We start from the raw sequence: 26,308 nt of genomic DNA, 5'->3' as shown, positions 1-26,308 counted from the left end.
TATTTGCACATCTTGGGAAGGATTGTTTTTTCCTATTAAAATTTTGGCTGTGGTGTGTGCCAAGTGCAGGGTGGATATCAGCTCTTATGTGGAGCTGTGCAGTCTTTCCACAGAAAACAATAGGGTGTCCTGAAAACCTAGGGAAGTGTCATTCTCCTCTCACCCCACCAAATGTCCTAATCGAAAAATCACATACAAATCTCTTGGGTCCAAGGCAACAAACATCTTCTCCTAATGCATGCAGTTGGCATTATGAATGAGGGCATTGTGAACCATTGTTCAATTTTCCAGAGAACCTTGTGCTGCAACTACAAAAAAAAGAAGTCAGGGGTTTGAGGAGCTTGAGATAAAGGAAGATTCATTTGTTGTTGTTATGTCATGAGTTTGCTTCCAGATCTGTTTAAAATAGTGTGCCATTCCTTTTAACTTTTTCTTCTTTTTACATTGTATTCTATCTAAAAGCTCTGTCTCTTGTATGTGGCTAGGAGAAGGTTTTGTTTGCAGTGCTGAATTATGGAATGTGTTATTTATAAAATGTTAAATATTTCACATTATTTTAATCTTCCTGTGCTCATAGTTCTTGTGTTTTCTCTTGTTTAGTTGAAAGGTAAAATGTAAATTGAAAGGTAGACTCTTGCCTGTCCTCAATTACAGATGAGCTGTGATCCTTGTCCCTTTTGGTGTGAAGTAATTAAGGTTAATTCTGTCAATGTCAGAAGATTCATGGGAGTAGGAATCTCATTCTGCCATGGAAATATTCATCAGCGGAGTCTATTAATTATATGTAATAAATGCCTAAAATATTTTGAATGAACTGTAATTGTAAATATAAAATGGGGAAAATACAAAAATGGCTCCTTGAAGAATAGTTAGTGATAGTTTTCCCTCTTCAGCATTTTATAGATCATTTTCTGATTTTAGCAAAAGAAAATACCTCTTCCAGGAACTGTTTCAAGAGGAAAACTCTTTCAGATACTGATTTATTTTGCAGCAGTTCATAAAATAGAACATTTCTTAGAAAAAAAAAATTCTGTAGGAGGCCTCTAGAGCCCTAGTTCATCTACTTTTGGCATTCTCTTCATTTCAGTGAAAGCAATGAGCTGCTTGTTCTTTTATCTCCAGTCAGTTTGACATAGGTATGTGATTTTTCTTTCAGTTGAGCACGCTAGTCAGGGTTTGTTTATCTATGTGCATATATTATAAGGAGGCAAGAGTGGCTTCACCTGTTGTAGGTTAAGTCTCTCGTCTCAGTAATATTTGCTTAGTGTGTAGATAAAAGGATTTTTATTTATAGTGCAACTCATTCTCATGCACACCCTTGGGAGGTATAAATGTTTTCTGCTTATTGCTGTGATGAGTTTGCATATGATAAGTAAATACTGTGTCCTGCGAGAACTGCCAGCTGGGTATCATGACTGGGTTAAGTCTAGGAGGAGATTGCTGCCAGAAGCAAGTGTGGGTGAAGGAACAATTAGCAAGAGAGTGAGCTGGGAAAATTCAGTAAGACCAAGCACAAGCTCAGTTGGTTTCTACTCCTTTATGCGAGTCTGAGTGAGGAGATTGGAATGGGAGAGAGAGCTGCCAACATTGGTGGATACTGTGGGGGGACTATGGCAGAGGGGGAGAAGCAACCCAGACTGTGAAGGGAGGGAAACGCTTTGTTCATGTTTTGCATACAAATTAGGGAAAATGTGTAATTTAGTTCAGGGATTAACACTATTAAAAGAATTACTCAGATTGAGTGTGAAACCATACAACATCTTTCATCTCGGGCAACTCCCGATACTCCCAGCGTTTAATTTTAGAATTTGGTGAATTTGGGCCAGTCTTGTTTCTGCAAGGTGAGAAAGAAGGAAAAGAAGTAATGAAGAAAAACAACACAGGTTTGTAAAGTTAGTCGCAAGGAAATTTTTCTGCAAGCCTTTTTTTTTTATTGGTGTTTGCCAAGGTGGCTTTGATGAGTTGCACAGGTTTTAGTTTACAGAGCCAGCTCTTGAGCCTCAGAAGGGTTACTGACCTCCTTTTAGAGTAAGGCTCTGATCCTTTACCTTGTAAAAGTAGCCCTGAAAATATAAATGAATGTGATGTTCTACTGGTCTGTTCTTGACCACAGGGGCTTGTAAGCAGTAATTGGGAAGGAATAGGAAGAACAGGGCCCTGAAGATGTTTCCAGCTCCTTTTCCTCTTTCAGGCACAGCTTTTTATAGGAGAGCAACCATTAGCTAATAGCATAAAGTGTGGTCAGGTCCCTCCTGTTTTCCTTTGGTTATTATCTACAGTCTCCATCTTGAACACCCTAGAATGTCATTAATGACTTCCAGTCTGTCCTAAGAAGGATGACCATCTTAATGTAGCCATGGGGAACAAAACTATCCTGCCTTTCAGGCAGCCCCCCAAACTTCAAATGGTGTTTCTTAAGCAACAGGTTACCTAACTGCCATTCTCACCCAAGGCATCAGGCCTTGCAACAGACCCAGATGCCTGCTGTGCTCCAACATCGGTACAGACCATCATCACTAGACTGAATAACAGATTATAACATCCAAGGTTCATTCACCTGCAACTCTACCAACATTGTAAATGACATCAGCTGCATAAAGTGCCACCTTACTATACTTTGGACAGATGGGGCTATCCCTGTGTGAAAGAATGAATGAACACCAATCTGACATCAGCTCCAGAAAGACTCAATGGCCTGTGGCAGAAGACTAACCTTCCTGGACAGTCCATCACTGACATCAGGCTAGCTGTTGTTAGGCAGCAAATCTCTAGAAGCCAATTTGAACAGAAATTGTAGAACAATAAACCATTGACAGAAAGGATTAAGTGTGGTTTGAACAGGCAATGTGGATTCTTATCCCATTACCTTGATTAGCTTTTTTACCCGATTTGACACACATGCCTATGTGTTCTTTGCTTGTTTGCCTCCTCCAGCACAGCCCTCCTCCCCCCTTCCTTTTGTTTCCTCCCCATCTCTTCCTACCTTTTGTATTCAAATCACTCTCTCCATTCTAACCATCGCTCTGTGCACATCCAGCTCATGAAAACATGCACACGCTCTTGCTCGCTCTCTCATGCTCTCTCTCTCTTTCTTCTTAATAGTTTTAACCCCTAAAATAATTTAGTATAATCTATTTGGAGCACATTTAACTTTCCTTCTGCAGGTCCCTCTTCTTAGCCCAGGACAAGCAGCAGCATCCAATTGCACTAGCATTTTAGAGGCAAAGTCTCCAAGGGTCATCTTCCTTACCTAAAGCCCACCCAAGGAGATGTTGGCAGGACTGGAATCATGGCAATTTCTGCATACCTAATACTCCATTCCCTGTTGCTGCCCTGGTAGTCCTATATTTCTGTTACCAGAACATTTCCTGTATTATGTATATGATTAACGGATATTCATCAATTATTCTAAATAGGGTAGTAGTTGACTTGCTTAACACTTTCAAACTTCTGCACTTTCATTCATAACAGGCCTGAAGTATGTAGACTTGCACAACAAATATTTGAGACAAACCCCTGCTTAAATATTCTCAGTGTAGTAGTGATGCCTTACTACTTTTCCTTCAATGTACTTTTGTTTTGCTGATATTCTGAAACAATTTATATATTAAGAAGATGTGCATAGAGATTGTGTTGACTGTACAACTTAAGTAGACTTGACAGTACTGCTATTTTTTTCCATATATTTTTCTCTACTGATGATGATAGCTCAATTTTTTACCTTTTACGTTGAAAGAAAACCTTCATGTCGTATGAAATCAGGTTAGTTGAATGTTCTGTCTGTTGTGGTAGTGACCATGCTATTTAACTCTTAACTTTGTATATGACATTGTAGAGTAAGAATAAGGTGTAAAAATCATGCTTTAGGGTTAAATGAACACATTAGAAAATATTTAATCAGTTGTACAGTCAGGGGTTGTTAATATTGCCTTCTGTGGATAATGAACTAGGATTGTGCAATTTATTTGTGTAGGGCTCAGACCAACTTTGTCGGCCTTCCACCTCTTACCCACTTCACATGTATTGCATGTTATCTTGTAAGATATGTTAGGAATTAGTACAACTATGGGGTTAACATTTTGCTTAATAATCCATTTTATGTAATGTAATTAAATACATATCTTTGTAACAAATTAAACTAAATTTTTGTAGAATTAAAATGGAGCACAGCAGATGTGACAGTCCTTTTGGGAAGGTCCTGGTCCATTTAAAGAAAAAAATTCTTGAACCTGTCTTTATTTTTTGTTAGGATTTCTGCTGGGGGAGGCGTGATTAACAAAAACATAGATATCAAGAAAGCAGCACAGGTTTAAGTTTCTTTCATAGTTGCATGTTATGTTTGTGGGGAGGGCATGGTCGTGTCCCTCACCGGGTATTAGGACTACTAGAGAATATTGCTTCTTGCTGTAAATACTGTGTTAGCTCTAGCAGTATTACTGACTTTCCTGGATTCAAACGGCATGGATGACCCAAAGAGGGCTGTCATATGTGGTTTGTTGACATTTTAAATCTTGAAGGGTAGATAACAAAAGTGTCTCATGGGAAAAGGTGAGACCCTGATCTCTGGTGTGGTAGGACTGGAGATAGATTTTGGCAGTTAGTAAGAAGCTGTAAGGGACAGGATAGGATCTCACTGCATCTGCAGCTAAATGAGGGCCTCTTTGGAACAATGCTACAGCCATGTTTTCCTGCCCATATTCCCTAGGATAATAAACGAGACTAAAAATACCCGTGATCATTTTCCAAAATCTAGGACAGACTTTGCCAAATTGGGACTCTTAGCATCATTGATCTCTCATTTTATGTTCATTCCATTTGACAGAACCCCTTTCAGCCTCTCTTAAACTTAACTGATCTAAAATGGCATCCAAATAGCTGCATTAAAACAGTAATTACTGCTATCAAATCTCAGAAAAATTGGAGCTCATTGGAGATTCATGTGGAACATTTACTTGGAGTTAGTGGGCTAGGTTGCTGAATTTAACTTGTTTATGTAATTGTATCCACTATAGAGACACCAACATTGTTCCATTGTTGAGAAGTATTGTTTGAATCCTTAATCTTTACCATTTTTCTTGCCAACTGTGATATACTAGTTACATAATGAGTATGCAAGCCGCTGGTTTTGTTACATCATTTCATTTCTTCTATCTTATTTCCAATAGCATATTTTAAAGTATATTTCTCTTTGATATCAGGCTGCTAACAACATGTGTGTAACTAGTTAATACAAGGAAGCGTATTGCATTAGTTACTGACCTTGGAAGGCAGCTGAAAAAACATTTAACAGCTGAATAACAGCTCTAAAGTTCTCCCTAAGACCTTACTTTGTTAGCTAAGTTCAACTATACTTTTGCAGACAGCTCTTAATCACTACAGTATGTTACACATTGAATCTACTTTAGTCTTCAAGTAAAAATAAGAGAAGTGTTTCCCAAAACCTTGCACTGCACATCACCACCCTTTGCTGAGTGTAAAGTAGTGGCAAAATAAGTAACACTGAACGAAATTTATAGCTGCTGGTCAACGTAGTTTACAGTAACCCAGCTCCTTTAGGCTAGGGACAGACGGTACACATAAACCAGTTTAAGTGATCAGAAACTTGTTTAAACCTGTAACAGAACTTAAGTTCAGTGCAGATAAACCAGTTTCAAAATGGCTGACACTGGTTTAAGATAAACCTGGTTGAATGTAGTATCAGATTTAACTATTTGGGTCAAACTGGTTTATGAAACTTCTGTCCCAGACCCTTGAGATTCATAATGGAAGACTTTTTGGTTTGCTTAATCCAAGAAAATTACCCAGTCACAATACTACCCTAACATCCAGCAGATATTTCTAAGCCATTCCAGGCTCCTGAAACATCTCATCAAGTACTGCAGTCTAAAGATTGTTTCTTAAGTCTTAAGAAGATGCCTTTGGTTTCTCTCTCCTTGTGGAGAAAAGGACACCATTGTCAAGCTAGAGCTATACTTCAGCAGTAGATAGTGCTCATCTTTCTCTTGCTTCATTTGGCTTGTATGTTATCTGTAGAGATAGATAACTTGCTACTGGATTCATAATGGCACTTAAACATCCTAAAATAATGTATTAGAACTACCTTTTTAGTAAAGGAGGATTTTTTTATTTTTAAAGTAAGCCTTAATTTAATTTAATTTTTAATTTTTATTGTTGGTTTAGCATAGAATTTTTTTCTCTTCTTCACATCCATGTGAGTAGCAGTTGAAGTACTAGATAAACTTTGCTCTTCAGCCTGCATGGTTGACTCTCTAGTGTCTTTGTTCATAAAGACAATGAATAAGCACAGAGTCATAGGATAGCATGTGTTTCATAACAAATTATATTTAACTTAAATTAAATTGTTGTAGTGTAAACAAAGTGGGCAAGTCCATGTATTTCTAGGGAAAGCCTGCTTCTCCTGAGGTGCCTTTCAGCTATGCATTTTTAATGTTACAGAAATTGTAACGGCCTTTACTTTCCCAAGAGCCTTTACTGTAGAGCAGCTCTCACATTAGTAGTTTGGATTGTATCTGTGTAGACAGCCCCAGTGTTCTGGCTCTTGCAATGTTATTCTCACTGGATTTGTATTAGCAAATAAATTTGTTTGCAATAGTTCTTTAAATATAAATGATCCTCTTTTAATCTTTTATCTTCAGAAAAACCAATACATTACATTGACACCAAAATTAAGGGCCTCTGGTATGTTGAAAAATAATGCTGCACTCAGCGCATACTGCTAAAGGTGGTGCCATAGTAGTTTACAGCCCATATCCATCTTCATTACCAGTGTAAATATTAATAATTAAGGATGTTGAAATGAAATCATTATAAATGATTAAAACCAGATGCCAGATTTCCTGTGAAAATCATGGCAAGTGGTAATCTCTGTTGATGCATCCTCTTCTCCCTACATTATTTTAGCAATTAACCTTTATTGTCAGTAATATACTCATGTATTAGCATTGGTAGGCTTGCTCTGAAGAAAAGACTTCAACGATAGCACACCTCGCACAGTCATTAGCCATTCCCCTGATTACCTTATCAAAAAATCTGCATTTAATACTTTAACTCTGAAGTACAGTCTGGCTTTGGGTGTGACTAGAGGTTCATGATTTCTTGAGAATAAACATATTTGTAATGTGGTAATGGTTCCATGGGCACATGTAATGAATAGCTGAGTCCAATATTGACCATATCACAAATATGCAGCCTTGGTTGTCAGTCTTTCCCAAACAGCACACGGTATCGTGGTGTCCCTTGCTCAACCACTAAACAAACTGGAGAAGATTTTGATGCCACTCTTATGTGGTTCCTGTCCTGGGGCCAAGCAGAGGATTTTAGTAGTTGAGTCAGCAAAGTTAGCACCTTTCAAATCTACAGTATGATTATTGTAAAACTTTAATTAAAAATGGGTGAGATCAACAATATTAATCTTCTAATATCTTCTAACATCTAAGTATTTCGTGTGGTGATGAACCAGTTGCACATGCTTCCTCTGTATATTATAATATGTATATAGGTCCTGGGCATGACTGTAAACTGCATCTGATTGGAGGGCGGAGGGCCTGGTGGCAATGTGGTACGGCTACTTGTGGCAGAATACAGTAGCTCCTATAAAATATCACAACGTTAAAACCTCCAGAGTAGGGTGAGTATAGGGTGCCTCAAAACCCTAGCTCCCACTGCTTTGTATTCCTTGGTTGGAGAAAAGCTAAGGGACATCACCCTGAGAGAAACACTCCCTCTCTGTGGTGTTAGGCCATCAGCAGTTCTTAGCTGTTGCTCTCTGATGGAAGCTACAATCATCAAAGCACTGAACATCTGGATTTGGTCTGGCCTTTGGATTCTGTCTCAATGGTCTAAAGAGGGGATGGTAGATCTTCACTCTTCCATACCCTTGCCTGGATGTGTGCATTGAAGGTCTTGGTGTGATGGTTGCAGAACTCTGTAAAAGTGAATTCATCAGGCACCTGACTAGACCTCTTACATGTACACCAGGATCCAAAGGATTGGCAGTTGCCTATTATATGGTGCTTAATATTATAATATTTATATGGTGCTAAATCGCAAATTCAAGCCCATACCAAAAATAAAGGAAAATTAGAAGTCTGTTTTGACTTTAGCTGTTTAAGTCTTCTCTGTACTTATCTTTAGGATTCCAGCATTGATTAATCGTGGAGTTTATCGGTATTTTTTATTGTCTTGAACATATTTTCTATTGTAAGTACCTAAGTAGAATTACAGAGTTCGAAGGGACTCCAGGGCATCTGGCTCTACTACCTGCATGAACGCTGCATGCCTCTGGAGGCTGGCGGGGCACGGCAACTGGCCACAGGCAGCAGGGGCATGGCAGGGCGAGTGGGGAGCTCCCGCAGGTGGCCACAGAGGTGTTTTGTTGCAGGGGGGGCAAACAGCGACCACCCACAGATGCTGCTAGCAGTGTTGGTGGCACTTTTCGCAGGGAGTGCACCGCCAATCTCAGGGGGTGCATATGCACCCTTATGCATCCCTTATGCATCACCAGTGACCACCTGCCTGAGTGCATGTAAGTTAAAAAAAATAAAATAAGACCAAGTCTAAAGTGTCATTGATGTTACAGTCCTTTGCAAGAAAAAGAGTTGTATTAGCACAAATATAATAGGGAAAACAGAAAAATGATAAATATGCATTACAGGCAAAAATTATTCTAGGTATTTAAATGAATGATTCCCCCCCTCCCCCCCTCCCCCCCCCCAAAAAAATCATTGTAAAAGCCTTGAAAAACTATAGGCCTACATTTAGAAAGTTATCTGTTCTGTGTTATAATCTCACACATTCCCCCTGACCCTTGGGATTCTACCCCAGTTTTTTCTTTCACAGGGTAATCCAAACATTTACCTATAACAGGTTCTCCCCTGTGGTAGGAGGGAGATTTCCCCTGTTTTAATGGTTGTACAAACAACTTTGTCAGCCGTTTTGTTCCTGTTGAAACTACCTCACCCCTGCTGCCCAGATAGTTTCTCTCTTTTGGGAAGAGTAGCAGCATCCTGCTCTTGAGTAGCAGGATTAGATTTCGTTTGACTGAATCCCACAGTTCTGTAGTTACATTCCATCCGGCATAATAAAACATTAATGTTTATGTGGTTCAATGCAAATTATTTTTACCTCGCATCCTTTATCAGTTGCATCATATTACACTTTCTCAGGTAGAGTCAATCATATAGAATATAAAAGCATGATTTTAAGGAGAGAAAATGACTCAAGAGAGAAAGGGAAGGGAGGTTAGGACATTATTACTGTTGGTATTACAGCAAACAATTTCCCAGCAACGTAAAACTGAAAAGAGAACAATGAAGCCAGCATAGGACGAATGGGGTGAATGGGTGGGGGCATGAGTGGATATGAGAATGGGTAAGTAAGGCAGAACCGGTCTGTGATAAATTTGCAAACCAAATAGGTAATTATGAATTGTATTCATGGTGAGATGGGGAGCCATGATGGTGATCCAGAACTTGAATGATGAGAACTTTGAGAGAAATCACTCATTTTTCCTGGCATTTAAAGGCTCATAACTCCAGGCAGTTGACCCTATATCAATAGATGTATTGTCCAAAGGAAGAGGATTTGGGAAAAGATGGGAGGGAGGCTGGCAAAAAATGTTAGGGTTTTATATTTTAATTTTTCTTTACATGTCCCTAAATTTAATTTTTTGGTGTTGAATATTAATTGAAACGTGAAACATTTAAAAACTCCTTTCCCCAAGTCTTTCTGGCTGCTTTCTAAATCATGTCATGTCTGCTCTGGCTTATTCATTGTAGACAGGTTTCTTCACTGTACCATAAAACTTGATCAGGACATGAAATCCAAGGGCTATATAATTTTGTTTTGGGAGAACAGTTTTCAGTTGCTTAACATGGCTTGTGTTGCCCCAAGTTTCCAGTTACTCCAATGATCTTACTTCTTTCTGCTCTCAAAAAGTTTTCCTCTTATCAGTATTTCCTCTTAGCAGCTAAGTGTTGTGCTTTGAGATTTGGATGAGAGAAGAGTAACTGTTGTATAAAGGGTACTATGAGGAAAGAGTGGCTTATTGCACACAGAAAGAAGCTGGAAGAAAATGGATACATTTTGTTTACAAATTAAGCTCTGGGATTTATTTTGGATACCGAAGGTTGGTTTTCTAGAACTAAATGCAGGAAGAACCTGCAGTTGCTGTAGCCATTTCTCTGCTACCTTTCCTATGATTTCCTATCTTTATTTTGTTCTAACAGCCCCTGTGCCTTTCAAGGGTCCTATATGTTTTTTCACTCTCAAGAGATGTAGCAGCTCTACTGGAGTGTGTAAGCAGGGGTGGGGAGAATTGGGACCACTGCTTGAGAAGGAATGTACCCTTTTGAAACATATTTTACCTTATAACCAAGACCACCAAATTGAGGGAATTTTTTTTAACTCTCTTGATTGCAATCTCTTAATAGAACTTTGCACTCAGCATTGTGACAAGTAAAATCAAAGCAACAGTCAAGAAAAAGCAAAGATCTTTTGAAAATAAAGTTGGTACTTTTAAGCTAGCCTCATTTATTTTTCTGCTGATATAAATATTGCCCAACAATGCTAAAGTAAATCCTAGTTTCTAGGTACAAATTTTAAAAAATAAATAAACTCTTAAGAGAGAAATAGGAGACAATTTGAATGAAATATCTTTGATTCTGCCCCTGTGTTTGGAAAACATCTTGTGGTAGCTTTGTCTGGAGAATATGCTGAAGCACTGAATTTTAAACTGTATGATACAGTTTTCATTTGCTTGCATTTGACATTTGGACAACAGTTTAATAAAGTAGTCATTATACATGTGCATCAGCATCATCACATTGTAATCTGAAATTCTTTTCAGAGTACTTACTGCTGATTAAATAGTGACTGAGTCCAGTCCTCAAATGTAGTTTGAATTAAAATTAAAGTAATTTCTTCATGAAATTTCATGTGGCTCATCCCAATAAGATATGAAGCAATATATCTATGCAGCTTTTTAAAAATTAAATCATGTTAAAATGTAACAAGCCACTTTCACACCAGATTTCATGCTTGCTAAATATTTGTGAGGATAAGTTATTTCTGAAAATTTCCTTTTGCTGGGAGAGCGAGTGAAAAAAGTATTTATTCTTTGACACAAAAGGCAGAATAATTAGAGGGTTGAGGAGGCAAGGTGTTTAAGATGTGGAAGTTGCATGGCTTTAGACGAGCATATTGTATGGACTCTAAAGAGCATGGCTAGTATGTTAGCTCTGTTCTTGGACATTGTATGGGAAACAATAATGGAGACATACTTTAAAAGCCTTTTATCATAGTGGTGGCTCCTCAGAGTGAAGGGCTGCTGTGCTAAAGCCAAGAAAGCCTATATGTACCCATGGTGCCCAGACAGCAGCAGAGGCTGGACCTCCATGTCCACTACTGAGTCCATGCTGTTCTGATGAGTAACTGAAACCAACAAAAGTGTTGAACTGAGATTTAGTAAATGGAAAAGTTAATAATGTTCCATAAAAAGAAGTAGTAAAGAAAACTGGGTTTTGCCACAGCAAAATATTATAGATGTTTTAGAGAGCAGATTTAAATCACAAGAAACCTATAACATATGTATGTAATTTAAAATTAACAAGAACCAAAAGAAAAAATGGAGGCACTTAACCCACCTATATAAAGTAGAAGCTGCATACAGCTCTTGTTCAGCTATATAGAAGTTGGATAATGAAGCAATAATGCTCCCTGAAGAGTCCTGTGGTGGACCAACTGACAGTTTGCCCTTCATGCAGAGGTGATATTATCTCTGAAAACTGATTTTTTTCTGTTTTGTCCCTATAGGGACTAGCCTGTGTACAGAAGTCACATGAGCACTCATCTTCTTGAGAAGATGCAGTTGTTTCTATGTGGAATGCTAAAGAAAAATATGGTGTAGCAGAACCCAAACAACCAAATTTTACAGCCAAAGAATACATCACAAAAAGTTGCATTAATTTTTTTCCTGATGTTGAGATGATGGGGACTATGCCTAATCTTTAAATGGATCACAGACTATTGAGCTTTCTGCGTTTTTGTGCATGTTCCAGAAATTGAGAAAAAGAATGTATTTCCTATCCTTTTACTTTCTCTGTGCATTTGAAAACAACTAAATGAAGTGTCATAGATTTCATAGACATTCGGGCTAGAAGGGACCCTGGAGGATCATCGAGTCCATCCCCCTGCCCCAAGGGCAGGAAGTCAGCAGGGATCATAAGATCCCAGCAAGATCCCAAATGTGTCCTGATGGCGTTCAAAGTGGGTGCCTGATCCACCTCCAGTGGCAGTCTATTCCAAACCTTGGGGGCTCGAACAGTAAAGAAGTTCTTCCTTATGTCCAGCCTATATCGGTTGCGGTGGAGTTTGTGACTGTTTGATCTTGTCATCCCTTGGGGTGCTCTGGTGAACAGACATTCCTCCAGAACCTGATGAGCACCCCTGATGAACTTATAGGTGGCCACCAGATCGCCCCTGAGCCTGCCCTTTTCCAGGCTGAAGAGTCCCATAGCTCTCAGCCTCTCATCATAAGGTCTGTATTCCTGACTTCTGATCATGCGCGTGGCTCTCCTCTGTACTCTCTCAAGCTTCTCCACATCCTTTTTGAATTGTGGAGTCCAAAACTGGACGCAGTACTCCATCTGCGGCCTCACCAAGGCTGAGTACAATGGGAGAATGACATCCCAGGATTTGCTTGAGAAGCATCTATGGATGCAGCCAGCGTTTTGCTTGCTTTACTAGCAGCAGCATCATGTTCATCATGAAGGCTCATGTTTATCTTGTGGTCAGTCATGACTCCCAAGTCCCTTTCATCTGTAGTGCTAACCAGTGTAGCACTGCCAAGCCTATAAGCATGCTGCACGTTTTTCCTCCCAAGGTGGAGAACTTTGCATTTTTCGGTGTTGAACACCATCGGGTTCTCATTGGCCCATTTCATGAGCCTGTCAAGATCTGCCTGGATCACCCTGCTGTCCTCAGGTGTGGATGCTTTACCCCAGAGTTTGGTGTCGTTGGCAAACTTGGCCAGCCCACTTCTGACACCAATGTTTAGATCATGGATGAAGATGTTAAACAGTATAGGCCCTAGGATAGAGCCTTGAGGGACCCCACTGGTGACCGCGGACCAAGACAATTGGCTTCAGTCAACCACCACCCTCTGGGTTCTATCACGGAGCCAATTCCCCAGCCAGCGGATCGTGGTGAGGTCGAGGCCACAATTAGCCAGTTTTGCCAAGAGATGATCATGGGATACCAGATCGAAGGCTTTTTTGAAGTCATGATATACGACACCAATCTCTTCCCCCTTGTCCAGGTGATAGGTCACCTGGTTGTAAAAGGAAATTAGATTGGTCAAGCAAGACCTACCCACAACAAACCTATGCTGTGTGTCACTCAAGACATTGCCGTCAGCTAGTCTGTTACGGATGGCCTCTTTAATAATGTTTTCCAAGACCTTCCCCAGGATAGAGGTCAGGCTGATGGGCCTGTAGTTTGCCGGATCTACTTTCCTCCCTTTCTTGAAGATAGGCACGACATTGGCCTTCTTCCAATCTTCGGGCACTTTACCAGAGCGCCAGGAGTTCTCAAAGATCTGTGCCAGGGGCTGAGCTATGATGGTAGCCAGCTCCTTGAGTACCCTTGGGTGTAAACCATCAGGGCTGGCTGACTTGAAGGTATCCAGCCTGTCAAGGTGTTCCTGCACAAGGTCTGCTTTGATGGCGGGCAAGGAATCTCCCTCAACCGGGCCTCCTTGACCCACGGTGGGCAAAAAACTGACGCAAAGTACCCATTTAACAAGTTTGCTTTTTCATGGGTATCGGTTGTCAGTTGTCCCATTTGGTTTAGCAGGGATCCAATGTTGCCCTCACTTTTCCTCCAGTTCCCCACATATCTAAAAAAGGACCTTTTATTGTCCTTGATATTTGTAGCTAGCTGGAGTTCCATCGCAGCCTTGGCTTTTCTGGTTTGCTCTCTGCAGGTCTGGACCAGAGCAGAGTATTCCTCCTTGATGATGATTCCAGTCCTCCATCCTTTGTAGGTCTTCCTTTTAAGATGCAGGAGGTCTGCCAGTTCCCTGGAGAGCCAAGGAGGCTGCTGTGCCCTTTTGCTGCCTTTCCTCCGAGACAGATGCGCAAGCAAAGTACATCCTAGGATTGCTTCCTTGAGGAGCAGCAACCCATCCTGAACTCTCCTCCCCTTTGGGTTGTGGCCCTTTAGGGCCTCACTGACAAGCCTCCTAAGCTTGTCAAAGTCAGCTTTGCTGGAGTCGAGGACTTCTGTATTACTGACTGACTTGCCAGCTTTATGGCAGATGGTGAAGGTGATCAGCTTGTGGCCACTGTCACCCAGCTTCCCTTCAATCATTAGGTCACTGATTAGGTCATCCCTGGTTGCTAGTACCAGGTTGAGCAGCGCTTTACCTCTCGTTGGCCCATAGACTTCCTGCGTCAGATTGAGGTCATCCACGCACGAGAGAGAACTTTGCGACTGCTCGGATTTGGCTGAGCGCTCCTCCCACAAGATGTCTGGGGAGTTAGTCTCCCATGAAAACCATATACCAGGAGCACGTGGCCTCAGCCAATTCCCTGGCAAACTCCTGGTCAAGTTCTTGATCCTGGGTAGGAGGTCTGTAGTAGACTCCCATCATAGTATCCTCAGTGCCGTGTTCCCCATGGATTTTAACCCAAAGGGTCTCAAGTCCACCATGGGTGCCAGTGTCGGCTTGCAGGGATGTGGAGCTTTCCTTGACGTAGAGAGCTATGCTGCTGCCCCTTTTGTTTACTTGATCCCTCCTGTACAGGGTATAGCCATCTACACCTGTGGCCCAGTCATGGGTGGAGTCCCACCAGGTCTCCATTATCCCTATGACATCATAATTATTTGCATTTAACAGGAGCACAAGTTCTTCCTGTTTGTTCCCCAAGCTCCTGGCATTTGTGTATAGTCAAGCAAGTGTCCCCTTGGATGCCCTTGCCTTGCTTACAGTTTTTCCAGGGCTGGGGCAGGGGTGGGTTCCCTTAAGCGCCTTGGTCTGCTGGCTTTGCAAGGGCTGCTCAGCGGGCCAGCAGTGGCAGTAGTCCACCCATCCCCCGGCGGGCTTAGTTTAAAGCCCGGTGGAGCAGGTCAGCCAGTCTGGCTGAGAAGAGCCTCCTCCCCAGGGGAGAGAGGTGTGGAGGCCATCCCTTCCCAGCAGCCTGCTGCCTCTCTCACCAAAGAGCGGACTGTGGCCATGAAAGCCAAAGCCTTCCCGATGACACCAGCGCCACAGTCTTTGGTTAACTGCCTGGATCCTCCTCTCCCTCCTCAGCCCATAGCCTGAGACTGGGAAGATCGAAGGAAACACCACCTGTGGCCCGATACCCTTTAGCCCCGCTCTCAAATCCCTGTAGCACCTCATGACCTGGCTGGGAGTGCTCTGAGCTGTTTCATTGGTGCCCACATGGATGAGGAGCATAGGGTAGTTGTCAGTGGGCTGAAGGAGCTTAGGGATCTTCTCCGCAATGTCTCAGATTCTGGCTCCTGGGAAGCAAGAAACTTCCCGGGCTAAGGGTTCGGGGTGGCAGATTACCCCTTCAGACCTCCTTAGGATGGAGTCTCCGATGACAAACACTGCGTTTTGCCTTGGGAAGAGTGGGGGCGGTAGCTGCAGTTGGGCCTGTGTTGCCTGCGGGAGCTGGCAACTTAACAGGCTCTGCTGGGGCTGCAAGAGGTTCATACCTGTTGCAAAGCTCCAGTCGGGCGGGGGCCTTGATGTGGTGGGCCTTGGGGCCCTTGACCACCTTGGTCCAGCCCCTGGGCTGGACAGTAAGGGAGGTCCCTGAGTCCTCCCTTGTCCTGGACGAAGACCATCGTCTATCCTCTGTCTCCTGGAGGAGAAGGGCCTGGCAGTAGGAGTCAATCTCCTGCTTGCAGTCCCTGATGGCACGCAGTCTCTGGACAGCAGCCTGGAGCTCCTCCAGCTGGTGCGCCAGAGACCCCAAAAGGGAGCAGACCTCACAAGGGGAGGTGGCCATGCTCCCAGGCCCCAGAGCCTGAAAAAGTGACAGGCAGCCCCCACAGCTGAGAGCCAGAGGCTCCGTCTGCGTGGAGCCTGGAACCATGGGCTCCAGCTGGCTGGCGGTCTCCGAGGTGCCAGAGGGGGGGCTGCAACCCCTTGGGTACCCTTAGGGTGCAGAGCGTGCCCATCTGCATCATGCCAGTGGTAGGCCAGCTGCGGCTGGGACTGTCTTCCCTAGAGGGCTTACAGGCAGGGCCTTGGGCCCTCCCGTGTACCCTCCTGTGCAAACTCCCATGCTAACTTGCGCGCCGGCCCCAGGAGCATGTCTTTTTGCGCGGCCTGTTTGTGAGGCTCCGGTCGTGCGGCTCCCTAGGGGGGCTGAGCAAAGTAGTGTGGGGGGGGGCGTGACCCTCCTCTGGCCCACTTAGCCCACTCCCAGCTGACTAGGTCCCTCCCTCCACAGGCCCCTGCTTACTTGTGGCAGGCTGGGGCTCATTGGGGTTCCTGGGGTCTCACTGGGGGTCCCTAGGCTCACGGGGGTGCAGCAGGCTTGCACCCGCATGTCTTGCACTGGAGCCAGGGACTGGAATGAGGTTTTTGCCGTTGCCAGGCCCTTTTTAAACTGCGCGCACGTGCAGAAGGGCTGGCCAGTGCCTCCCTGATCTCAGGGGGGCTATAGGGGTCCCTCCCCCCCACTGAAGGAAGGAGACAGGTAAAAAACCTCCCCCTTAGCCCGGCTCATGTGCTGGTAGCTGGTCCCTGCGGGGCTGGGCCATGTAGGAGCTGGGGGTTGGGGGGGGGGGGGGGAGCGTGAACCTCTTCAGCCCACTTCACCCTCTCCCAGCTGACTAGGTCCCTCCCTCCATGGGCCTCTGCTTACCTGGGGCAGGCCAGAGCTTGTCAGGGGTCCTGGGGTCTCGCTGGGGGTCCCTAGGCTCACGGAGGTGCAGCAGGCTTACACTTTTACTTGAGCTATACATGGTTCTGTGATGTGATATAAACATGTCATTCATTATATTTACTCTCTTTCCAACCAGTTGGACACAGCAGTCTTACCTTGTACTTGATAAGAGATGTCAAAGGAGACCGAATGGATCTGGTGGGTGGACTCTTCTGTAACACCTCTGCATTGAGAGAATTAAATGAAAAAGCTTCAGTGCGTGAAGCTAGTTTAAATTTTTAAGTTTCCTCAACAGTTTAACTAGGGCAGGGCAATTGAGGCAGCTGCCCCAGGTGCTGACTTGGAAGGTCGGAGAGTCAGAAAGAAAATGCTGCTACCTCAGCCTTTCGATTGTGCCAGCAGCAGGGTGGCAGCTGAAAGTCGCAGCTGCCCCAGGCTGTGCTGCACTAGGGACTGTAGCATGTTGAGTCAGGATAGAGCAGGCCCGGCTGGCAGGAAGTTTAGGGGGTCAGCCTGCCAGCCCAGGCTGCTTCAGCATGGCCCAACGTAGCGCAGAGGGGCTGGCTGGGGCACGAGGGTGCTCCACTGCGGGCCTAGCCAGCAGGTAACCCCTGCACTAAAGCACCCAGCTTCATGCCCCAGCCAGCCCCCTTGGCATCTGCACGTGCATTGTGGTGCACTAAACTCTGCTGCAGGATAGTACTTGTGTTACAAGTGCTAACCTATGGTAGTGTTTATAAGTTTACTGCAGCATAATAGGGTCACACACGTGGATGCAGAGATTTTACTGCAAAGCTAATTAGGCAACTCCACATTAAATCGTTTCATGTAGATGCGTCCTGTGTTTCCTTGAAAACATTGTCAATTGTGCTTGCATTTTTTTCATTGTAGTTTACTTAATTAGTAATGTTGTTTGCATACCTTTTTTTCCATTTTATTCAGGCTCCATTCAGTTATTTTATTGAGCACTAGTCAATTTTACTTTCTGGCCTTCACTATGATGTAATATAAAGAATATGTTTATGTAAAAATATAACTGCTTTCACTGGAACTTATTATTACAATGAAAATATCTCTGCTTTTATGTGGCTATACATATATTGGCCTGAATAAACTTACAAATGGCTTTAAAGACTGCAAGTAATATTAATGATCCCCAGTTATTTCCATGCTTTCTTAATTTCATGAAAAGGAATAGCATTTTTTGGCTTCATGCTATTATTTAAACATGTAAAATAAGAGATGTTATAAATAGGTGCAATAGGGACCTATGTGGGATGTCTGATTATGGTTACAAGGTGGTAATATGTCTGTATATATATCTGTATGTGAATATGTATATATAAAATAAGTTTAAAATTATGAGACCTATTTAAGAAAAAAAGGTGGTATCCTCTTCCGTGTCCTTATTGATGTATAAACTTATTGTTTATCTTTTATAATTATTTGTGATGGGGACAAGTAGTGGATTAATTGATGAAAAATGTCTGAGTGAAGGAATGCATTTATCTTTTTAGACATTCTGTTCTATTGACAAAAGGCACAGACGTGAAATTTGTTTCAATAATTAGATTTTTAATTAATGTCTCATAAGTGTGATAAATCATTGCTCTTCATTGCATACGATTCGTAGTTAAAGTTCATGTAAATATAAATATGTTTGGTCATTAGATGACCATTTTAACTGCAGGGTTAGTTTCTGGTATATTTATTCACGTTGCTTATTGCAAAACTCTGTTTGGCACACATGGAGAAACAAGCTGTACCAGTGACATACAATATTTAGTAAGTTACTGTGAAGTGACACAGATTTTTTTGCTGACTGAATGTTAAATATATTGTAAATCTGATCAGTGTCAGTAGTATATTTTCTTTCCAAGTTAGATAGAAAATAGCTTTTCTTATCAATGGCCATTTTGTGCATGATCCTTGATTCTTTGAACACCCAAAACTGACATTGAAAAAATACATGTGTTTTTAATGAAGACTAGCCAACTGCCCATCAAGAATGGCGGGAGGGGCGAGAGGGTGGGGATGGAGCACTGCCACCTAATGCTCCATGCTGCTGCTGTTCTGCCTTTTGCAAAGAGAGGGGTGGGGGAGCCGAGGCCAGTGCTGCCTGCCTCGGCTCCCCCACCCTCTGTCTGGTCCTCGGCGCAGCTTTGGAGTCATGGTGGCACTCCCCCACACTTGGAGCACTCTGATTGGATGTTTCCATCAGTCAATCAGAGTGCGAATAAAGCATTCCAGGAAGACTTAGGCTTTTATAATATTAGAATTGGGATGTTAAAGGAATGCAAGATCGGGCCTTACAAGTAATGATTAAAAATGTCTGTACACCGTGCATATTGTTTTCTGATTTTAAGGGTTTTCTTGTTTATTTGTTTGCCTACAGCTGTCGGACAAGCAACCGAAAGAGCTTGATAGGCAATGGCCAGTCTCCAGTTCTGCCTAGGCCTCATTCACCTCTTTCAGCTCATGCAGGTAATCCTCTTGCCTTTGTCTGTGCCAGTCTTTCTACTAACACCTTTTAATTCTTCAGGAGAAAAAAAGTAAGTGTTCTTCTCTTCCATACCATAACTTTTCTACATTGTTTGTAATTAATAATAAAAACTTGAATATAATAATTCAGTTCCAAAATTTGGGCCAACTATACTGAGTTGTGAGACAACCAAAAACTATTCACAAATGACATCTTTTTTGTCACTTGCCTGCTGACATTGATTCCCACAAAGACAACAAATGGAGCACAAGTGTTTGTGGAGAATTCATTAAAAAAAATTGACTTTGTTTAAGAGCTAGAGATGGAGACCCAGCAGCAAAGTGGTGATTTTTTACAGATCAGTATTTAGAATTTGAACTAGGCTCATGGCAACATGGATGATTTCTTGGTATGAGTGCAAGCTTGGAAGTCAAGAGATTCTAAAGCTTGCTCCTGTCTGACAGGTGACTCTTGTTTGGCAAGTTACTTAACCTCTCTGGGTCAGTTCCTGAGTCTATAAAATGAGAGTAACGCTGATGATGTCAAAGAGCTGTTGAGAAATATCATCATTTTTTATCTTCAAAGTGACTAAGTGCTAGTATTAAGTTATTTTTAAGGTAGGTCAAACATGGAATTTGATCTACTTAACATTCCTTTCATTAAACAGTGCATGTAGCACATTCAGGAACTGTTTATGATACTTGACAATAAATCCAGTAGTGGCCAGTGATCTTCTGAATCAGTGAATTCTCTCATGTTGTTGTATTTAACACTTAATATGCACGCTGAATCTTTGCAGTTTTATTTTGTCAGGCATTGTCTGTACCAGGGATTGCTCCTATTTATTCTTATAGTTGTTTCAGTGCATACTGTAGAAGGAAAGCTGTGATTTTTTTTTTTATTGGTTTTAGACTAACATAAGCTACACGAATGCAAGTTCTTATTTTTCTTGTGTGTTCTAGAAGATTATGTTGGTGCCGCCCTTTACGATGGCTGGCTGTTGATGGCTATAATTAGAGGAAATCCTTGGTATAGACAAGTTCTCAGCAATCTGTTTTATGAGATTTGTTGGTCATCCTAGCTGCTTCTGAATTGAATGTGTGTGGGTGCATCTACATGTGTGCCCCACTGTGCAGTTGTCACTGTGCAGTTATTTAGTACTTTTTTTGGCAAGTACTAAATGACTGTGCAGTACCCGCCAGTACTGCACAGTCCCAGTGGTACATGAGTTGTTTCTGACCCTACCACACAGTAGAGGCAGCATCGTTGTTAGTGCCTGCTGACTCTGTTGCTGTAGCTCGTCACTATGGCGACCGTAGTGTCTTTTGTAGATGCACCCTGTGTATGTTATTTTTCTTAAATCTGTTGTCCTGTAATGGAAGAATGCTTCTAAAATTCATTGAAAAGGAGAATTTCTGTGTCTGTTGTTTTGTTTCGTGCATGTTTCTTGGGAGGTTCAAGTTGCTTCTTAGTAATGTTTGCACTTGCCAGATTCCTCCAGCACATGCAAACTGTGACCATCCCCTTGGGGTGGGTGGGTGGGAGGGGAGAAATCTGGAATTCACAGGATAAATAAATAAGTATTGTTTTAACAGGTAGATTTGCTATCCCAGGTTTTGCGGAAAAACGTTAAGTGGAAAAGCAACAAGCTCCTTGATGAAGCACCTGTGTTGCAGGATGCTGCATGAAGGACAGTAGCCAAAGATTAACCTGATTCATTTATAAGCTGACAAGAGCTGAGGGTAGCACATAGCCTGTGGTAGTATTTTGACAGACCATTATGTAGCTCTCAGGTTTGAATAAGAGGGGAACTTTTGAGTGGGTGAAGTTGGGACTAAACATAACTAAGAAGGACAAAGATGATGTGACTTAATAAATAGACTTCTCTTTCATATCAACCAATCAACAAGTAAAAGTGGTTTTTGCTTGTGTGTCTAGGGGGAGCTGCTTGGGGATAACTAGTCTGTGGTAGTTTAGATTTCATGTGCAGGTATCTATCCCACAGTATGCATGTCTGTATGGGGATCATCTTAGCTTTTTGTTATTTTTAAGAAAACCTGGTTCTCTATCCTTCTAAAATAACAAACCAAGACAGGTCAATGTTGTATCATTTCTCAAGTTGATAATTTATTACTAATATCTTTAGTAAAAATCTTGATAATATTCCATGTCCCTTACTCCTTTCTTTGGCCAACCTGTATCCTAGACTTCTACAGGATCCAAAGACAAATTTGGATTTGTTCTGGTAGGCAAGGGCTGTAACAGCTTGGGCACTATTCATTATTATGATCACTAGATGTTTCTTTTCAGCTACCTGCACCTAGTCAACTCCTCCAAAGAGGAAAAACAACAAAGTATGCAACTATAGCCTTAGCCAAGCCAGGAAATTTAGAGGGTTTGTTCCTTTACAGCAATAGTGCTCAGCCTTTTTCACCCTGCAGCATAGGTGGAGTGAGAAGATTGTTTGGGGAGTGGGGGCTGAGTCCCTGTGCGTACACCCCGCCCCAGGCAGGAAAGTCTGCAGGGGGTCGGGTCGGGGAGAGCGGAAGAAAGTGGGCCTGGGACCAGACAGGGATTGGGAGGAAGTGAAGCTCAGCCAGGCCCAGGATCGGGACTGGGGCCCACTGCACCCATGCAACCACCCCTCCCCCCGCACCCAGTGTCGTTGCCCAGTGCCCCAGCCCCACACCACCCAGGGGGCCCAGAACCTGGAGCCAGAGCGGGGCCAGCCTTGACTATGCCACCCAGCTAGAGGGGCAGAGTCCCCAGGACCCCCGTGCCTGCCCTGAATAGTTTGTTGCTCTCTGAGGGGCACAGGGAGGGGGTGGCAGCTCCTGTGGCTGCATGCATCCCAGAAGTGTATGGGGGGGGAAGGGGGGCGTGTGCTTCTGGATCTGTGCGGGGTAAGGCAGGGTGATGCTGTGGGCTGGGGTAGAGGCTGCATTGGGCTCTTACCAGCCTGGTCCTGTTCCCCCTCTGCTCTCCCGCCGGGAACAGCTTGGTGCAGCCCCAGCCTGCAGCAGCAGCCTGCCCTACCCCTGTAGATCCAGGGCCACACACTCCCCATGCCTCCCAGGGTACAGGTAGCAGCAGGAGCCACACCCCCCTCAGACAAGCCACTTGCAGCTCAGTCCTGCACCCCACCAGCTATGCAGTGCCTGCCTGTCCCCAGCCCCACTCCCTCCCCACCCCTGCTGTGCCAGAAGCCCTTGGCCAAGCTGCCTTGTGGCCCTAACGCTGTCCTGCATTTGGGGGAGCGAAGCCCCGTTAGCCACCCCCTTCTGCCGCCGATGCCATGAGGGCGAGATCTGGTCCTGTGGAGATGGGTGTGAGCATAATTGCCGCTGCTCCCCTGTTACCAAATTTCCCAACCCATGAGGAGCCCAGTGGGCCAGATTCCATGGCTCTGTGGGCTGGGGTTGAGTACCCCTGCTTTTATGGCAATTGTAGCCTGTGGGTCATGCTAGTCTTCAGTACTTAAATATTTATCATAGTAGTAGTTGTACAGCTCTGCACCTGGGGCACTACTGGCTTCTGTTGAGCCAGCTGAGGTGGTGTATTCAGCTCTTGCTAAGGCAATGACTACTTTAGCACCTTTCCCCCACTCCCTCCCCACAAAGGCAGTGCCTGGGGCTGCAGCCTTAGTTGTACCCCTCCCCCTTCAGTTACGTTGTTGATATTTGTGTATGTTTTGGTTTTGCTCTTGTCACATTAGCAAGCAAACTAAGCTAATCAGAGAATCATAGAAAACTCGGGTTGGAAGGTATCTCAGGAGGTCATCTAGGACACCCCTCTGCTCAAAACACGACCATCCCCAACAATAACATCCCAGCCAAGATTTTCTCTCATCAAAATATCAGCCAGGGTGTTTATATATACTTATTTTTAATTTGAGCTCGTTTTAATAAGAAATGGTGAGAGGATTTTTGACTGCAACTTCAAGAGATTGCTTATGTCAATTAGTGTCTAAAATGTCATTCATTCAGTGCATGCATCTTTCAGGTATTTAGAAGCACAAAGTACTTGGCCCACTGAAGAACACTGGTACCAATTTCCCAATCACGTGGGGTAGCATAGGTCTATAATATTTGTTTTTTCATGTTGTTTTCTCCATTGATTGCAGAGTTTAGACAAGTAGCTAACTGCAGAATTTAGCAATCTAAGAAAAATCAAGGAAATTTAATTTAAAAATTGATATCACTGCCTGACCTGAGTTTTCAGGATTAAGTATTTCAGCATTAAGGATTTTAGGATTTGTGGCCTTATTTCCTTTATATAGTTCAACATTTTGGTAATTTGAAGTCATAAATATTTGGAATTCTCTTTTCTAAAGTTTCTGATCAAGACCTAGTTTTTGTGGCAGTTCCTTTGGTGAGAATATTGACATGAATTATACTGTACTTGGCTACTACTCAGTGCTTACCTATGCTTAAGCACAGCTAAGTCAAGAGTAAAGGAAAAGGGACCTCAGTTTGGGGACAGTTCAGAAAAGAAACTATTCAGACGATCTGGAGAATGAAAAGTCACTACTTTAAGAGAGGGGATTAAAACCAAGGTTTGTTCATTTTAGCAGAAGCAGCTAACAGGTAGTGTTATTTGCTTTCTGTAACCATCTCGAAGCAGGAAAAAAGAGGACATAAATAAGGTAACTTGGCACAAGGACAGTAAATATAAACTGGGTATGAATACATGTAAACTGGACATCAGAAGATTTATGACTGTCAAAAGAGGGAGGTTCTAGGATTTCCTTCTAGTAGAAAGAGTACAGATAAACTAGCTGCCTTATTAAAGGTAGGGGTCAGGTTTCTGGAAGGAATGATATGACTTAGGGTATGTGCAAACAGGATCTGATCTATGATCACATGACTTACTTTAATCTATTTAATTGTAGTTTGTATTTTAAACTCCCCAAATATATGTACAGATTGTTACTTAGATCAGTCTAATAGGGCTGTGCAAAGCTTCGGCAGCTGATTCAGTTAGGAGAAGATTCGGCCCAATTGGCGACTGAATCTTCGAATTGAATTGGGAGACCTATTAAAAAGTCTGAATTGATTCGGAAGCCTCTGAAGGGGAGGGACAGGTCTCCCAGTGATTTGGAAGCCTCCGAATCAATTCGGAAAGGATTCAGAAAGCAGACATGCGGGAAACAGAAACTGGGAGGTGGGGGGGAAAGACTGCTCTGATATTGACATCTGTAGCTGGCCAGTGACCGTGACGTTTCCCTGAGTTCCCTTCCAATTACAATGCTCTCAGGGAGGGATGTAGAAACAACATGTAAGGCTGTGTCTGGACTGATCTGCATCTTTTGTGAGCTGTCTCTCTCTTGGACCAGCAACATCTGAAAGGCTCTGACTTGCTGTCTAGTCTCATGGTAGCTAGCCTCTCTCTCCTGTTTAGCCCGACAGTGAGTCATCACCATGTACTGCAGGAAAGCACAACATATATTACAGACAGATGCACATTTTGCAGCACACCAAGCATTATGAAGCATGCCAGAAAGGCAGGTGCCAGGTCTTTTGAGAGAGGAGGGAGAGGGGGCAATGGGTGAGCTGCAAGTTTTGCCCCTCCCCCCTCCCCCCAACCTAGATGCATCCTCTTTCCTGGCAGTGATGAGTCTTTGGCTGCTGCTAGTGGGAGCAAGGAGGTGGGAGCAGTGTCTGCACCTGCACCAACTTCACTAACACCAGCAATAGCCACCAGCACCAGCATGACAGTCTCCACCCCAATTTCAGTTCCCATCTGGCCTTCCAGTGCCAGAAGAGGAGCTGGATCTGGAAGCAGCGGAGCTGAGTGTTATAGCAAAGGAAATTTTGGGGAAGGAGGGGAAAACTGAGTTTGTTTTCCACACCCCTCAGAGTTCCTCTGGAGGAAGGTCGCTTCTGGATGGCACTTAGAGGAAGTTGTGGAGGCAGACAGCTTAGCTCCTCCTCCTGTTGTGCCTCTGCTTGGTGAGGAGGGGGATAACAAATGCTCCCCACCCTCAACCCAGAAGCAGGTGGGTAGTGCAGTGTGGGATCTTTTTGAGGTGGCAGATGATCCTAGGTATGCTACCTGCCAGCACTGCCAAAAGCATATCAGCTGGGGCAAGAATGAGAAACACTTCAGCACCACAGTGATGCTGCTGCATCTCAGGAGGCAGCACCCCCTTGCCCTTGCTTCTCCTTAGCTTGGTACCAGTGGGAGCATGCCCCAAAAGAAGTCCCCCTCTCGCTTCAAAGCTTCCATCCTCAAGAAGCAGAGGCAGGCCACCCTGGACCAGTGGGGGAAAGGTGGAGACAAAGTGGGACGTATTCCCAAGTTGAGCAAGGTCACCCAGAGCACTGGGGAGATGCTTGCTCTGGATGGCCAGCCCTTCTCCTTAGTTGAGCAGCCAGGGTTCAGGCAGCTCATGGCCTCATCCTATGAAGTGCCCCCATGCACCACCTTTAGCAGGATGGTGGTGCCCTCCCTGTATGAGGCATGCAGGAAGTACTTGAGGGAGGAGCTGCAAAAAGCAGGGCCACAGGTAGCTTTGCACTTCACTTGAGACATCTGGAGCAGCTGGGGTGGAGATCATGCCTACCTCTCCCTCACAGGGCCCTGGTGCAATCAGTCGGGGCGTCGGTGGGTCTCCTTCAAGCAGAGGTGATGGATGAGTCCCACACGGCGATGGAGATCATGGGGGCCATGAACTGCCTGGTGCAGAGGTCGCTTGTTGGGCAGGGTGAGCTCACCCACAGGTTCTTGGTCATCGACAACAGGGCCATTATGGTCAAGGCAGTGTGTGATGCCAACTTTGTTGGCATCTGCTGTGTGGCACAAGTTCCACCTCATAGTCAGGTATGCCTATAGGGGAACAGGGCTCCCAGTGATGGCACCATCACTACTGATATCAGCCAGCTCATTTCGAAATTCAGGAAGG

At 43.7% G+C, this 26,308-nt stretch overlaps 1 protein-coding gene across 5 annotated transcripts in view; it reads left to right on the top strand.

Annotated features, from left to right (window-relative positions):
• Positions 1–26,308, top strand: part of MAST4 (microtubule associated serine/threonine kinase family member 4) — a 496,570-nt gene that overhangs the window by 376,521 nt on the left and 93,741 nt on the right. For all 5 annotated transcript variants that reach the window (XM_019495987.2, XM_019495988.2, XM_059725122.1 and 2 more), the window contains one exon: positions 19,318–19,406. In XM_019495987.2, the coding sequence (XP_019351532.1) occupies positions 19,318–19,406 (89 nt within the window). The remainder of the gene's footprint in view (positions 1–19,317; positions 19,407–26,308) is intronic.

The sequence above is a fragment of the Alligator mississippiensis genome, chromosome 3 (genome assembly GCF_030867095.1).
Source record: "Alligator mississippiensis isolate rAllMis1 chromosome 3, rAllMis1, whole genome shotgun sequence".
Taxonomy (NCBI): Eukaryota; Metazoa; Chordata; order Crocodylia; family Alligatoridae; genus Alligator; species Alligator mississippiensis.
The sequence above is the reverse complement of the archived record's forward strand: the minus strand, read 5'-3'. Positions and strand labels throughout refer to the sequence as shown.